The sequence below is a fragment of the Elephantulus edwardii genome, unplaced genomic scaffold, assembly GCF_000299155.1.
Source record: "Elephantulus edwardii isolate Elephantulus edwardi_28Jun2011 unplaced genomic scaffold, EleEdw1.0 scaffold00166, whole genome shotgun sequence".
In the NCBI taxonomy this organism is placed as follows: domain Eukaryota; kingdom Metazoa; phylum Chordata; class Mammalia; order Macroscelidea; family Macroscelididae; genus Elephantulus; species Elephantulus edwardii.
The window spans coordinates 5,678,095-5,694,257 of NW_006399916.1; the positions used below are offsets into that span (position 1 = coordinate 5,678,095).

The 16,163-nt window shown below is 41.1% G+C and overlaps 1 protein-coding gene across 1 annotated transcript; it reads left to right on the forward strand.

The window, feature by feature from the left end:
* The first annotated feature begins 2,130 nt into the window (after positions 1-2,130).
* Positions 2,131-14,174, forward strand: TOMM20 (translocase of outer mitochondrial membrane 20 homolog (yeast)). The gene is made up of 5 exons (XM_006895382.1): positions 2,131-2,252; positions 8,661-8,707; positions 10,689-10,770; positions 12,825-12,967; positions 14,130-14,174. Exons 1-5 carry the CDS (start codon positions 2,132-2,134, stop codon positions 14,172-14,174), a joined length of 438 nt encoding a protein of 145 aa, XP_006895444.1. The 5' UTR covers position 2,131.
* Positions 14,175-16,163: the final 1,989 nt, after the last annotated feature.

Genomic DNA, 16,163 nt, shown 5'->3' on the forward strand with positions numbered 1-16,163 from the left:
AGGGGGTGAATGCATGGAGAGCAGCTCTGGTGGTCTGGTCCATAAGAAGTTGTACTAACTAGCCCACAGGCCAGGCCATTCAAGGGCAGTGACTGTTGGAGCAGAGAAACATTTTCTTTATGGAAATACATTATTCTAAATAATGATGTCTTTATTGGTTATTTATGATTTACCCCTTCAACGTTTTATAGCTTATATTTTACATTTAATTTCCTTTCATGTTATATGTTGTTGAGTCATCTGCAACACCTACCCACACTACCGCAGTCACTGTATTCATCTCATCAATGGTCTTCCTCTCTCGTGCTGTCTCTCCACTCTCCCACACATGATGTCCTTCTCCAAGGACTGGTCCCTTCTTGCAACATGTCTAAAGTATGTCTGACAAAGCCTCAGAATCCTTGCCTCCAAGGAGCAGCCTGGGCTCATCTTCTCCCGGATGAATCCGTTTGTTCTTGCAGTCCATACTATATTCAGTACACTTCTCCAGCACCACAGCTCAAAGGGATCAAGTCTCCTATCATCCCTAGTCATTGCCCAGCTTTCTGATGCATAGCAAGTAATTGCAAAGACTATGGACTGTATCAGGTGCACTTTAGTCTCCAGACTGACATAGTTGCTCTTCAGTACTTTGGAGAGGTCTCTGTCAGCAAACTTTCCCAAAGCAATTTGTCTTTTTAAATTTTCTGGCTGCTGGTACCCAGTGTTCATTGTGGAGATAAGCAAACTAAAGCTGTTAAAAATCTCAACCTCTTCACCATCTATCATTTTGCTACCAATTGGCCCAGTGGGGAGGATCTTTGTTTTCTTAATGTTGATCTTCAATCCATATTGAAGGCAGTACTTGACCTGCAGAAAGTGCTTCAGGACCTCCTCAGTTTCAGAAAGCAGAATTGTGTCATCTGCATAATGTAGATTGTTGATAAATCTTCCTTCAATACTGATGCCACATTTCTTCTCATAGAGCCAAGCCTGCTGGCTAATCTGTTCTGCATATAGATTAAAAATGTATGGAGTTAGAACTCATCCTTGGTGTATACCTTTCCCTATTTTGAACCATGCAGTGTTTAATTTCTCTCTTCTGACGACGGCCTCCTGGCCCAAGTATAGGTTTAGCATAAGCACAATCAAATGTTCTGTGATTCCCATTCTTAGAGTTAGCCACAGTGTGTTATGATCTACACAGTCAAATGGCTTTGCATAGCCAATGAAACATAGACAATCCTCTGGTACTCCCTGCTTTCAGCTATTATATATTCAAGTTGTTGTTAGGTGCCATCGCATCTCCTGTGACTCATAGCGACCCTATGTAAACAGCCCTAAACCCTGCTCTATGCCTTGCCAATCTTACTGTTTCCGACATGCCTATCCCAATTGCCCCAGTCATTGAGTCAATCCATCACATCGAAGGTCTTCCTCTCCTGCTCTGACCCTCCACCCTCCCAAGCATGACGTCCCTCTCTAAGGACTGATCCCGCCTTGCAACATGTCCAAAGTATAAAAAACGGAGCTTCACCCGTCCCACGACTAATTTGTTTGTTTTCCTAGGAGTATGTGGTGTATTCAATACTCCTTTCCAGCACCCAATCTCAGGCATCAACTCTATCATCCCTAGTCATTGTCCAGCTCTCTGATGTTCACAATATATTTAATATTCTTCTGAAACTTAAGTTCAATCAGTAGATTATATTCATTGTACTTGGGAAATTCTGAAGCTACAGGCCGCCCTATTTTACAAAAGCAAAACAATGATCTTCTAGATTGTAGGCGGCCATGTTTGACGTAAGTGACCGACTTTTCACTGCGCATGACAGCAGTGTTCCGCCCGACGGAAGTGAGCGACGATAAATCCCAGAATCCCTTCCGAGCGAGTCTCCGCCTTCAGTCTCCGCGCGAGACCGCTTTGGGCGCCGGAACCTTACAGGAACCGGCGATTTTTGCTCAGGCAGTGCGCTGGACGCCCTCGGCTCGACCCTGGGTGGTGACAAGGCCGGAAGTGACACTCGGGACCTTGCGCAGGTCCCTGGCCTCCCTAGTCTCCCTCTTTAGCTGGGCCTCCTATTTAGGAGAAGGTTGGCGGGTCAACGACTCGCTCGAGGTCGACTCTTCCCCCCATTGCGGTTGAGAGAAGATGGTGGGCCGGAACAGCGCCATCGCCGCCGGGGTGTGCGGGGCACTCTTCATTGGCTACTGCATTTACTTTGACCGCAAGAGGCGGAGTGACCCCAACTTCAAGAACAGGCTTCGAGAGCGTGAGTCTGTCCCCGCGTGGTGGGCCCCACTGCCTCCCCCTCGCGGCCGCAGCGTCGAGGCGCAAACCGGCCGCAGCGTCGAGGCGCAAACTGGCCGCCCGCGTGCTCGGGCCGGACATGGCCGCCGTCCGTGCACGGGGGTGGGGAGGGCGGGGCGAGGCTCTGCTGCCGCCAGCCTCCCTGGCTGGTCGCGGGTGTCTCGGTTCTGTACGGATTTCTCCCGTTTTGCTTTCCCCGGGCGCGTTGGGCATCGCAGTCTAGGCTTGTAGATTGTAATCTTATGCGTGTCATAATTAGCATCGTAATCTGCATGGGGTCTCCATGCTTGTTTTAACTAGTATGTAATCGAAACGTATGTAGTCCACATGCCTGTTTTAGCATCGTAATTTCAGGTTGTTTCCTGCTATCCTCACCCACCGATCTTTTCCGTCTCGGAAGCTGGCTTTGAGGACTTCCCGTCTGGGGTGTCAGCTCGCAGGCGCAGTGAGGTGCAGCGGTGGCATCCTTAAACCCCCTTGGTGGCTTGTCTCCGTGCTCCCAAGATAACGAGTGGATGCGACAGCCACAGCAGGGTAGTCCAAGGGGCCGCGCTCGCCCGTGGCGCATCCCCACTTCATACCTGCGACAGGCTTCGGTGCAGGGAGGTCGCACGTGCCTGTGGGCTGGGGTCGCTGGAGCTCTCTGAAAGCTGACTCACTGGCAACTTTGTTGCTATGAATTACTCTTTTTTGGATCTGCTTTCATTGAAATAGTTGCTCGTTGATAAAATTTGAGAAGTACGAAGATCTGATTAGTCATCCTGTCTTGAAAAGCATTAAGTATTTTAATTAAAATCGTTGCATTGTGATTAGTAAAGCTTTTTTTGGACGTCTACGATCTTAGGGCATTGCGAGTGTTAGACCAGTTCTCCATGCTCTCTGTTTTCTTAGTTGTAAAACTAAGAAGTACTACTTGCCTCTTGTGGGTTTTGTGAATATTAACAAAAAGGATTAAAGTGCACACCAGTGTTTTCTGATACAGCAAAGGCAGCTCCATACGTGTCAATTGTGAAGTGGGGATGCGTCCCCTTTCTCCTCTAAACTTCAGGATTTGGAGTGAGGAGTATGCTTCGTTCTAAAAGACTGGATTGAAAACTCTGGAAATATTGCAATAGGCAGTCTTGAGAAGAGTTGATTATTTTTAGTTGCATTTAAAACGGATGAGAGATATTCCTTTTTAAGTGCTGAGGGCTGGTTTGCTAGCTGAGTGGACAGATGAATACACAAAACTTTACCTTCTCTGTTATACAGTGGGATGGTGAAGCTAGTCTCTGGCACATACTAACGCATAAAGGTAGACATTGTTTATGAGTACAGTTTTTAATATTAGCTAGAAATAGTTTTACTGTTTCAACCTCATTGCATAATTTGCCTATTTTAAGAACTTGTGTTTCATTACATTTATAAAATGTAGCTCTGGTGGCCTAGTGGTAAGAACCTGCACTGCAATTCCAGAGCTTACAGTTTGAATGCATGCAGAAGGATGGGAAATCTCCTTTCATGCAGTTAACCACCTCTGAAAACCCGCTGGAGGGTCAGCTGTGGGTCAGTTCTGACTCAGTGGTACACAACAACTATCTATTTGGTTGAGTTTTTTCTAGTTGAATTATAAATAGGGTATGTACAGCAAGTGCAGAATTTTTCAAATAAGTCATTTTGGCTTGTTAGCATTCCTGATTTTTATTGTGTATGTGTTTTAAAAATCTGAAATAAAGCTTAGAATTAGACCTGGCATTTTTAACTTAAACATTTTGTCATTTATTAGTAAGAGCATATGATCACATTCAAAATAGAAGAACAGACCCATTGTGGTTGAGTCATTTCTGATTCCCAGCGAACCTGTAACCTGTAGGACAGAGTAGAACTGCTCTATGGTATTTCCAAGACACACGGTATTTACTACAGACACTCCCTGCGTGCCCAGCAGCTGGTTGGTTCTGGCTGCAGACCTTTTAGTTAGCAACCCCTTGTAGAACACACTATACTACCATGCTTCCTAGATGTTTGTATCAGCCATGTGTAGTTACCGTAAAGCATGTTTTTATCAATTTAAATGATCATAAGGGAACTCTGATGGTCAGGTGGTAAGGAGTTGTGCTGCCAGGCCAAAGGTGCATCTCCTCCAGTGTGAATTACTCTCTGAAAACCCATTGGAACTTCGAGTTTGATGGCCTAGTGGGTATGGATTTGCACTGATAACAGAAAGATGGACAGTCCCCCAACTGCTTTTCAGAAGAAAGATGGTCTGTTTCCTCCTGTGCAGTTTACAGTCTTTGAGTGGAAGCTATGACTTCAACAGCATTTTACCAAGAAGGCATCATCATGATAGATGCAGTTGATGTCAGCAGTTTCATTTTACTTGGATCCACAGTAAACACTCATGGTAGTGGCAGTTAAAAATTCAGAAGGCTTGTTGCATTGGGAAAATCAGCTGTCAAGAGCTTTGCCAAAATGCTAAAGAACAATGATGTCAGTTAAAGGCTGAAGTGTGTCTGATCCAGGGCTTAGGTTTTTTTTTTCTCTCTGTTTGTCTGAATGTTGGACAACAAATAAGAAAGACCACAGAAGAAATGATGCCCTTGAACCGTGGTGCTAGAGAAGAGTACCGACCATCCCGTGGACTGCTAAAAGAATTAACAAGCCTGACCTGGAAGGCAGACTACTGCTTCTTGTAGGCAAGGATGGTGAAAGTTCATCTCACATAGTTTGAATTTATCAGGAGCCAGTCTGTCCTTGGAAAAAGATAGCATGTGGGCAAGGGTGGGGCAGAGGAGAGGATGACCCTCAAGGAGAAGACTGACACAGTGAAGAAGGCTTGTGAGCAAGGTTTTGATCTTCTGTTCAGGTTGCTGTGAGTCATAGTTGATGTGGTGGCACCTGACAGCAGCAACACCGTTTAAAGTAGGCTTCTCTGTTTACTACACAGCATTCCTCGGGAGTGAGATCCATCTCTTTTGCATAAATGTTTGAAGGCCAAATGACATTTCTCTGTACCCCCAAAAGGGAGCTCTAGTTCCTTAGTCTAGAGGGGAGTTACACTCTTTTAACCCAAAGACCATCCCACAGCGCCATCTCAGTGCATGTGATTTATAGCCTCAGAAACTCATTGGAGAATAGGCTATGAGTTCCTTTCAACTTGATGCCAAGGAGTCGAGTTAAGTACCCCTAAAACTTAAAAACAGCAGATTTACTAGACTAAAGCCCTTAGCAAGAGATAGAATTCAATTGCTTTATGAACTTGGACTTTTTTTAAAAGGATAATATAGTATAATCTACTACAAACAGAGATACCCTAACTTTCTGCCTATCATACTGTTGGTACCTTGTAAGTCCCTAAATCTAATTTAACATTGACCTACTAGACATAAGAATGATGTAGTTCTCACTTAATTGTTATGAGTTGCATGATCCAGTGCTTGATTAGTTATTATTCATCCTATCCAATAGAATACAATGATACATCAAAAAAATAATTCACCATGACCAAGTTGGATTCATAACAGGTATGCAAGGATGATTCAACATAAGGAAAACAATCAGTTTAATTCATCACATAAATAAAGCAAAGAATAAGAACAACATGATCCTATCAGTTGATGCAGAAAAGGCCTCTGACAAAATCCAACACCCTTTCCTGATTAAAACACTCAACAAAATAGGATTAGAGGGGAATTTCTTCATTGTAGTAAAAGATATATATGCAAACCTAAGAGCCAACATTGTTCTCAATGGAGAGGATTAAAGACATTCCCTTTGAGAACAGGAACTAGGCAAGGATGCCCACTATTTATTACCTCTCCTATTCAATATTGGAAGTCTTAGCAATAGCAATAAGACAAGCGAAGGAAATAAGAGGTATCTAAATTGGCAAAGAGGAGGTAAAATTATCTCTCTATACAGTTGATATGATTGTATACTTAGAAAACCCTAAAGACTCAGCAAGAAAACTATTGGACGTAGTTGACCAATTCAGCAAAGTGGCAAGATACAAGATCAACATACAAAAATCAATTAGATTTTTCTACAGTGAAAAAGAGAATACAGAGCCAGAGCTAAGAAAAACAATACCCTTCAAAATAGCTAATCACAAGATTATAAATACTTGGGAGTAAATCTAACCAGAAGCACAAGGGATCTGTTCAAAGAAAATTACAAAATATTACTACAAGAAACAAAAAGAGACCTGGAGAAGTGGAAGAATATCCCTTGCTCATGGATAGGAAAACTCAATATTGTGAAAATGACAGTACTACCAAAGGCAGCTTACATGTTCAGTGCAATCCCAATACAAATACCAATTCCATTCTTCAGCAAAATGGAAAAGGCAATCTCCGATTTCATTTGGAATGGAAAGAAGCCCCGAATAAACAAAGCACTCCTTAAAAAGAGAAAGAAGGTAGGAGACATCTCACTCTCTGATTTCAAATCCAACTACACTGCCATGATGGTCAAGACAGTGTGGTACTGGTACAATGACAGACACATAGATCAATGGAATAGAATTGAGAACCTGGAATTCAGCCTATCTACGTATGGTCAACTGATTTTTGACAAGAAGATGAAATCAGTTAAGTGGGGAAAGGGCAGCCTTTTTAACAACTGGTGCTGGCAAAAAAAAAAAAAAGAGGGTCAAGGACTGCAGCCTTCAGTATGGACTGAGGCTCAATGTCAAGAAGACAAAGATTCTCACCACTGGACCAACTGGTAGCATCAGGATGGATGGCGAAGAGATTGAGATTGTTCACAGCTTCAGTTTGCTCGGCTCCACGGTCAACACTCTTGTCACCAGCAGCCAGGAAATAAAAAAAATGTGATGGGAAAGTCTGCTGTTAGGGACCTTTCTAAAGTACTCAAGAACAACGGTGTCTCTCTGGAGACTAAGGTGGGCCTGATACAGGCCATGGTCTTTGCATTCACTTGTTATGCATCAGAGAGTTAGACAATGACTAGGGAGGATAGAAGGAGAATTGACGCCTTTGAGCTGTGGTGCTGGAGAAGAGTATTGAATGTACCATGGACTGCCAAGAAAACAGATCCATCCTAGAGAGGGTTAAACCAGGCTACCCCTTGGAGACAAGGATTCTGGGGCTTCGTCTGACATACTTTGGATATATTGTAAGGAGAGACAGGTCTTTGGAGAGGGACAGCACAGGAGGGGAAGACCCTCTATGAGGTGGATTGATTCAGTGACTGGGGTAATTGGGATGGGTGTCGGGCAATGTGATTGGCACAGGATAGAGCAGGGTTTAGGGCTGTTGTACATAGGGTCGCTATGAGTCGCAAACGACTCGACAGCACATAACAACAACAACATCCGTAGATGCCTGGTTTTATAGATTGAGTTTGTAATTCTTTTTCTTGAGTTCTCACACTGCATCATCAGTTCCTTTCACAGAGATGTGATGTGATACTAGATCTGAATAGAACTTACTCTAACAAACTATCTTAAGAAATGAAAACAGAATTTTAATTTTTTGGGGGGGAATGTAAAACAGCTAAGTGATCTTGAAATTTCAAAACTCTGTCAGCCAAAAAAACGTATTCAACAGCAATCATCCTCTCATTTAAAACAGTAAAAAAACAGAGTTTCACCCTATTAAGTGTCATTTTTACCATATCCCTTAAATTGTTGTTTAGGAAATGGAATCTGTGAGTCGCCTTTCTTTCTGATGGGCTGTTTCTTTTAATTAGGGTGTTTTTGCAGCTGTTCTCTACCTTGTAGATAAGTAGCAGTAGGTGAGGCTTGAGCAAAATAAATAGTAGTATGGGAGGCTTAAGTACACATAGCCTGAAGTCCACTTACTATTTGTTTAAAAGACATGACTTTAATCTCAGTACATTCACAGTGTTATGCAAACACCACCAATTTGTTTCCAAAGCTTTCTATAACCTCAAACATAATCCAAGTGCCATTGTGGAGACCAACATGTGGGACGCTGGGAACTGCCTTAGGGTGGTGCTGGCGGCTGGGCAGGCTGTGGTCAACCAGGTTCTCAGCCGCCTTCCCTGGGGCATGTGCCATCAGCAGTTCACACTGCTGTGGGGTGTTTAATATGTGAATTGATGATTATGGTTTAAAACTATTTTTTATCCTGAGACTTGGAAAAAAAAAAAAACCCACAAAAAAAATCTCTGGCAGAACAATTTAACAAATTACTCTGAAACCCAGATCCTCTCTTAAAAATTAACTGATTCTGATGCCCCAGAGGGAAAGAGAAAAGGCTTCTGCCCCGATCTGTGGCATTGGCAACCCCCAGCTGGTAGACAGGATTACCCTCCTGCCAGGTCCCAGGGACATCAGAGTCAGTGATCCAAAGGGCTGTACTATCCTCCTTACCAGTTTTGATAACAGTAAAATACTGTCTTGCAGGAAGAAAGAAGCAGAAGCTTGCCAAGGAGAGAGCGGGCCTTTCCAAGGTAATGCACTTCGCCTTTTTAAAGATTGTGTTACTCTTGTTGAGAAAAAATATTTTAGAATCTGCTTCAGGTATGCATTTTTTGTGTGAAAGCTAATTGATAGCAAACCTAGTTTTCTAGTTTAAAGTATAATGTATTTGGGAATCATTAACTGAATTTAAGTACTAATTTTTGGGGTTTTTTGTTTCCCCCTTATTGACCACGATAGAAACTTACTGTACAAGCAGTATTTAGGAGACAATAGGATTAAGACATTGGCATCAAAAGGTCCAAATTTTCTTACTCAGCTGCTTCAAATAAAACGTGACATTGGTTTAGTTGTTCCTTGTTTCAGCTTCCTTTCAAAGCATCTCATGGCTTTCATATCCTGTGACCCAGAGACCCTCTGTCCTGACAGATTTTTACCTTGTATCAAACATAGATATAAAATTTTTATTCATTTTTTTAATAGATCCTGTGTTCATGATTATTTTTAACGACTGCATAGGTTTATTCACTTCATAAAATGTGTTCTCTGACCTATGTAAATAAATTAAGTGAGTAAGTATTTATCACTATATGTATAAGTCCCCCCCTTTTCAACATAAATCAGTTTGTGTTGTCTGGATTTCCAGAAATTGGGACCACTAGATCAGTATGGAGGATTTTTTCCAATTTGTTTTTAATTTATATTTTTATTGATATTTTGAATATATAATGCTTGTGTGGCTCTAAAAGTTACGTTAGAGTCCATAAGTTACTCTGAAACACAGGGTATAGTTAGTTGGTTTTTCTCCAATATTTAATCTATTGTGGTTGTATGTGGCAGTTTCTTTTCATTTTGTTCTTTGAGTGACTATATTGCTTCAGAGATAAGCTACATATATACATAAAAATACTTATGTACCAGTGATTTTTGTTCAATTTTTATACAAATATGGCACACATCTGTGTAAGCAGTTGGGGTTTTTTTTAAATTAGGAATTTGAACAAGAAAATAAATTAATGTTACTATTATTACTAGTTATTCTGAAGCAGTTGAGTAATCAGGTAATTAAATAGACAGTGGCAATGATGGTGGGAACTGGGAGGATATGTAAGTACACCTTTCAGAGCTGACTCACCAGGCTCCAGTAGCCCTTTTGTAAAGATACAGAAAAGTTGGAATACTTACTTGTGCATATTTAGGTTTAAGGGGGACTAAAAGAAAACAACATTCTTTTGCTGTGCTAGGATAATAAGAGCATATACGTGCACACTTATTCAGGAACCCAAAACTTAACTGATAGAAGCCAAAGTCGTTAAAGAAAAGTGAACTTTTTAATGGTTTTGGAAAACCAAGAAGTATAGATGGTAATATTGGATATTATTATCATAGTCATTCAGCTAGGTAATTTGCAATTTCTAAGAGAGATACAGATGTTTAAATAAAACTTCTTAGAGGTGTTTATAATAGCAAAAAAAATGAGAAGTGCTTCACATGCTCATTAAGTCAGTCATGATGATGAAATCATTTACTTCAGGTTTACCATTTATTGCCATTTGAAAATATTTCATCTTTTAGATGTGTGTGAAATTTATGCAAGATAATAATCAGAAGAACAAACTGATGACAGTTGTGTAAAGTTTATAATTATTGAAGTGAAAAGTTTTGTAAAATGGGTTTTATAGTAGACATATTTGTATCCTTTATAATTAAGAACTTTTTTTAAATTGAGCTTAAGTTTATAAAGAACTTGGATTTCTGTTCATTCATCATTGCACATTTTCCTCCCTACTTCCCCCCATTGAGAACTTTTATTTAAAGGCAGTTTGATAAGTAAGTCTTTACTTTTCTTTCATTTAGATTTAGGTAATACAATTCCATCCTTGCAAATGTGGTTATAGGTGAGACTGGTTGGGGTCACTATTTTAGGATTATGGGCACTTTCTGTTGACATTTTGGTATTGGTTACTAAACATTGTATTTCCAATTCCTTAATGCTCTATTGTTTCTGAACAGTTACCAGACCTAAAAGATGCTGAAGCTGTTCAGAAGTTCTTCCTTGAAGAAATACAGCTTGGTGAGGAGTTGCTAGCCCAAGGTAATAGTCACTAAGAGGAGGAACTGGTGTGATAGTAGGTCTGGTCTGTAGGTATCATAAAAGTAACATGAACCATGCTTGTGTAAGGCTCAGAATGTAACAGGTTTTTTAATAGTTAGGATTTGTTTTCAGGGTGGATCCTTCTGTTGCTGTTGTTGTGATGTGCTGTCAAATTGCTTGGGACTCATAGCTACCCTGTGTACAAACTCTGCTTTGTCCTGTGTCAGTCATAGCGTCTCCAACACACCCATCCCGATTACCCCAGTCACTGAATCAGTCCACCTCATAGAGGGCCTTCCTCTCCTGTCCACCCTCCCAAGCATGATGTCCTTCTCCAAGGACCGGTCCCTTCTTACAACATGTCCAAAGTATGTCAGATGAAGCCCCAGAATCCTTGCCTCCAAGGAGCAGCCCGATTTAACCTCTCCAGGATGAATCTGTTTTCTTAGCAGCCCATGGTCCCCTCAATACTCTTCTCCAGCACCACAGCTCAAAGGCATCAATTCTTCTGTCCTCTCTAGTCATTGTCCAACTCTCTGATGCATAACAAGTGATTACAAAGACCATGGCCTGTATCAGATGCACCTTAGTCTCCAGAGAGACACCACTGCTCTTCAGTACTTTGGAGAGATCCCTAACAGCCGACTTTCCCATTCTCTTAATTTCCTGGCTGTAGTTTAGGGTAAATCTGAATTGTTTTAATACCTGTGCTCTATATGAAGAAAAAGTTGATTAATTTGAAAGTAATCAATTGTCCTGTGCCTCAGTTTCTTCCCATGTAAAATGATCATATTCGTCCTTAACAAGAGTGTTGTTAAAATCATGTGAACCTGTTTCTACGAGCCATACTAGAGGAAGGTCAGTGCCTGAGCACCAGGTAACTATTTGTTAAGTGGTTAATGATTACTATTATTGTGTACTGTAGCGTTGGAACTGAGCCATAGCTGACCCTCTGGCAGGTTTTCAGAGACAGTTGATTGGACTGGAGAAGATTGCATGTCCTTCTCCCATGCAGTGGCTGGTGGCCTTGAACTACATTATTTTGGTAGCAGCTTCTTGCCATTAGGCCACCAGAACTCCTATTCCACTAATACTTTGAAAGCGCAACTACATACGTTTCTCATAATGAAAAACTTTTCATAAATATCTTACTAAAACATTAGTATCAAGACTGTGAATGGTCTGAAATCTATGCTAACAAGTCCTCTTTTCCCAGTATTCGTGAATGCTAGTATAAGGCGCAACACTTCAGAATCAAACACGAAGGACACTTGCTAGTGGTGCGCCGGAGCAGGTTTGCACCATTTTTGTGGCACTCTTTACTTAGGTCCTAGAACTCAGAAATTGGGGAACCAGCATTTGCACTGGTTTCTGCAGCCCCAGTTCCCATGTGTATGTCCTTTACATGCAGTAAGTAGGTTGCATTCATTATTGGGGTGTGAAGGTGGCCAGTTTGAATTGAAAGAACCTAAATCTTTCCTAGTGGAGAATAAGAATACCCACTGTTTGTTCTAGAAAGGTGTTATCTCATATGAACCTTACCATAGGGGAATGCTGTATTTTATCTGGAGCAAAGACAGTGGATATCTTTGCTTGGGAGAAGTATAGAAGTCTGAGGGACCAGGGAATATTACTTACCAGTTGGTTTCTTGAAAAGAGAATTTTTAGGGACACAGAAAAAGAAGTTTGTTTTAAGTGAAATTGACTTTATTTCATATTTCTGTTCCCAATCTTGCTGCTTTCTTAAGAGAGAAGTATATTCCACTGTTAACAGTTTCTAAGGTAGTTTTGAGAAACTACTGCTGTAAGTCTGTAAGGGTCTACGAGTGGTGATTTGCTTGGACACTTTAAACATAATTGCATCTGTCTCTGTTCGTCTGAGTTGATTCATTCTTGCTAGTGGCTGTGTAGTATTTAGTTATGTACTGTGGATGCTTTTAGATTTGACTGGAATGTTTGTTTATATGTCATTTGGAGAGAAGTATCTGACACAGAGAAAGGATTTTTAAGTTTTTGTAATTTTAAGATTTTATCCTTTTTGTGACCCTTCCCAGGTGAATATGAGAAGGGTGTGGACCATTTGACAAACGCTATTGCTGTGTGCGGGCAGCCCCAGCAGCTGCTGCAGGTGTTACAGCAGACCCTTCCCCCGCCGGTGTTTCAGATGCTTCTGACCAAGCTCCCCACAATTAGTCAGGTAAGAGATGGAGTGCAACGGTGAGCTCTTCAGAATCTGAGGAGTGCAAAATCTGCAAAGGACTGGGCCGAGGGCCTGGCCTAGTGGTTTTGCTGGGGAAAAACGAAGGTCTTGGTCCTTCAGCTTAAATCTCAATCTGAGCTGCCTCAATTCCATGCCACTAAAAATGACTTCCTGGTCAATTAACTTGTCTCACATTTTCTGGAAATGTTTTACAAATGGTAATTTTATAGTGCTGCATTCTTTTATGTGCAATGATTGAGAATTTCCAGGCCCAAAAGGAAAATACTTGAAAAGTATTAAAGCACAGTCACATTGACATGCATAGAATTAGTGCTTTGGGCACATGAATGACTACAGAGAACAAGGACCAGAATGAGATCCACCTACTAAACTTTGACCTCCCCATGGCATTTTCTCATTGATCCAGACTCTAGCCCAGAGGCCCACCCAGAGGAGGCCATAAATAAACCCTCACCTCATTAGCACACTGCCTCTTTTCACTATTTCCTTTCAAGGAGGAGAAAGATCTGTCCCTTTGGGATATACGCACAGGTAGGATTCTTAGTTTCCCCGGGAGTGAAGAGTTGGGCTTTGTTTCCCTTACATATGATTGGATGACACGTTGCTGAGTACTGTCAATTGGGAGCTGTCCCATTGCTGACTCTCCAGCAGGTTTTCAGAGGCAGCTAATTGCACGGAAGGAAATTGCCCCATCATTCTCCCAAGGTGCAGCTGGTGGAGTCTGACTTCCCCCTGCTTTTGGGTTGACAGCAGCTCAGGACCACTAAGCCACCAGAGCTCCCTGAAGGCCATGTAGCATAATAAAATTATACACTTCCTGTAATAACTCCAGTTTTGAAACAGTGATTTAAAAATGTGTTAATGTGATAACGGTAAGTGCTAAATGTTGAATTAAATGTCAGGATAGGTAACATATTTTCACCCAAATTTTTAAGATCCCCCCAACCATGTTAGAACCATGTTCTTCCCTTAATGTTTTAAATGACTGTATTGTCAACACCCAGGGTGAATATGAATCAAATTTGATTCTTTGACTACAAAGAGCATTTTATGTTGTACTTTTAAAAAAATCTAGATTTTTAAACATTTCTGTTATTTAGTGACATGATGTCCATCTCTGCCTTTTTTTTTCTTTTAGAGAATTGTAAGTGCTCAGAGCTTGGCTGAAGATGATGTGGAATGAAAAAAGGTCAATAGAATCAACCATCTAAAATATTTTTTAAATTTGAAGGTTGGAAGATGAGCAGGCAACTCTGGGAGAACAAGGCCAGCCGTGCGTGTTGACAGTGCCTGGCAATCTGCCAAAGTCCATTTTTACGTTGTGTAGATGCATCTGTTTTATTTATTTTTCCCAGTAAAACGTGTATTTTGATAGCTTTTCATTTTATAAATACACTCTGAGTAACCAAAATGGATTTTGTTTGTTTCTAAACAAAATGTACATATGACACTAGCTAGCTATGTTAGTAATACCTACTGATCAGTTTTGAAAGATGGGGGAAAGTAGATGTTGAAGAATACGTATTTTGAAAACTAAGACATTTATTATGCATCAGAAATTTGGAGGAAAGCATAACTTTTTATTAAAAGTGGACATTAAAATCGAGTCCTTTTCTCATTGAATCTCTTAAACATAGAAATGTGAGCTGTGCTGCCATGTTGTGCTAACCTCACTACTGCCCAGTGGATTAGTCTTGAGATGTTTAAATCAGTGGATTTAAAATATACTTGTTATTTATCTCCTTGTATTTTAAATAAATGTGGTTGCAAATAGCGTGGGGAGCTAAGACTGTATGGCCTCACTAACTTTTGTGAGCTCATTTGTAGTAGGGAACTGGCCCACTGATGCCAGAGATGCCCCTTCAGCTGCTAGTTGATAGGGTTCTGTACAGCGTCTTCAAGTCCGCTTTTCCAAGACCGTGTGTGTTTGAACCAGGTGGATGTTGTATTGTTAGTACTCTTCAGTATGCACTCTTGCTTGCTGCATTGACTTTGCATTTGTCTAAATTGGTTTTTAAATGGTCCAACTATTATGCTCATTTCCCCTGAAATTCTAAATGATCTTTTACTGCCCTGTAAATCAGTCTGAAACTTATGGTAGAGTTCATTTACTTGGACAGAATGTTTATTACGGTTTGCCTTTCCTTTTTTTTTTTTTTTTAAATCTTGGCTGTATCTCCATATTTGTGATTCTGTTTGTGACATGGTTCACTTCCCTTGGTATGTACTGAGAATTAGGTGTGACCTTGGCACTGAAGATGTGAAAAGAGTGAAGCTAGTGCGATCTCCTGTTACATGTTGACAGGCTGTGGTCAGATTCCATCTCAGAACTAGAATATGGATTTAGGGGCTTAGTGGCACATGTGGAACTAAGCAATATTTTCCTTTTTTACAAATTGATTTACTCTCTTCGAAAACTATGTAGAGAGACCCCGAAAATTTTTCTTGAAAATGTATTTGGCTTTTTGTTTTGGCTTGATTAGAAACTTGCTTAGCTTAGGTTTTTGTGTTAGATGTGGTATAGTTGTAAGGGTTTGGACTATCCTTAGACTCCACTTTTTGCTGATCCCTGAGGCCCTAGGTGTGTGTCATGTACATGCTGGGCTTATTGTAGTATTTTCTTCATTTACTTAAAATAGCACATCAGGCTATGACTCAAATGCTTCATATCAGGTACCGTCTAGGTGTGTGGTTCCAGACCTGGCAGAGGGATTTTGGAGAGGGATGTACTGGTAGGTAATACAAGATGGCCAGAAAATATCAGTGTGTAGGTGAGTAGTCCAGAATCGATCAGGCAGCTGAGAACCACTGTCCTGTCTTGCTGCCCTGAGCATGGATAGAGAGTTAGCTGGAGAAGAGAGGAGGAACAGCTTGGGAAGAAGAGAGCTGGCCCAGGAAACACAGACTGGTTGACCAAGTGAAGAATGGAACTACATGGTAGTACAATCTCAGTATCACTCAAGTTCCTGAAAACTTGGATCAATTTTATTGCTTTTAAAAATGCAAAGATAATGTGAACGTCAGTTTCCTTCTTACTTTGTTGTCTAGTGGGGACCAACTCCTAGCTGATGCTCCAGTGGGTAAACTACACAGGGCGTGTTGCCTGTCTTTCTCCCATGGAGTGGCTTATTGGTTTGAGCTGCCTGGCTTTGAGTTGACAGTGCAACTCCTT

What these genes read in the sequence shown, in the direction of transcription:
- TOMM20 (XM_006895382.1), top strand. Translation starts at nt 2,132, where the DNA reads ATGGTGGGCCGGAACAGCGCCATCGCCGCCGGGGTGTGCGGGGCACTC. An exon ending in TGAGGAGTTGCTAGCCCAAG is followed by an intron (nt 10,771 to 12,824) that starts GTAATAGTCACT and finishes GACCCTTCCCAG; the next exon opens with GTGAATATGAGAAGGGTGTG. An exon ending in AGCTCCCCACAATTAGTCAG is followed by an intron (nt 12,968 to 14,129) that starts GTAAGAGATGGA and finishes TTTTTCTTTTAG; the next exon opens with AGAATTGTAAGTGCTCAGAG.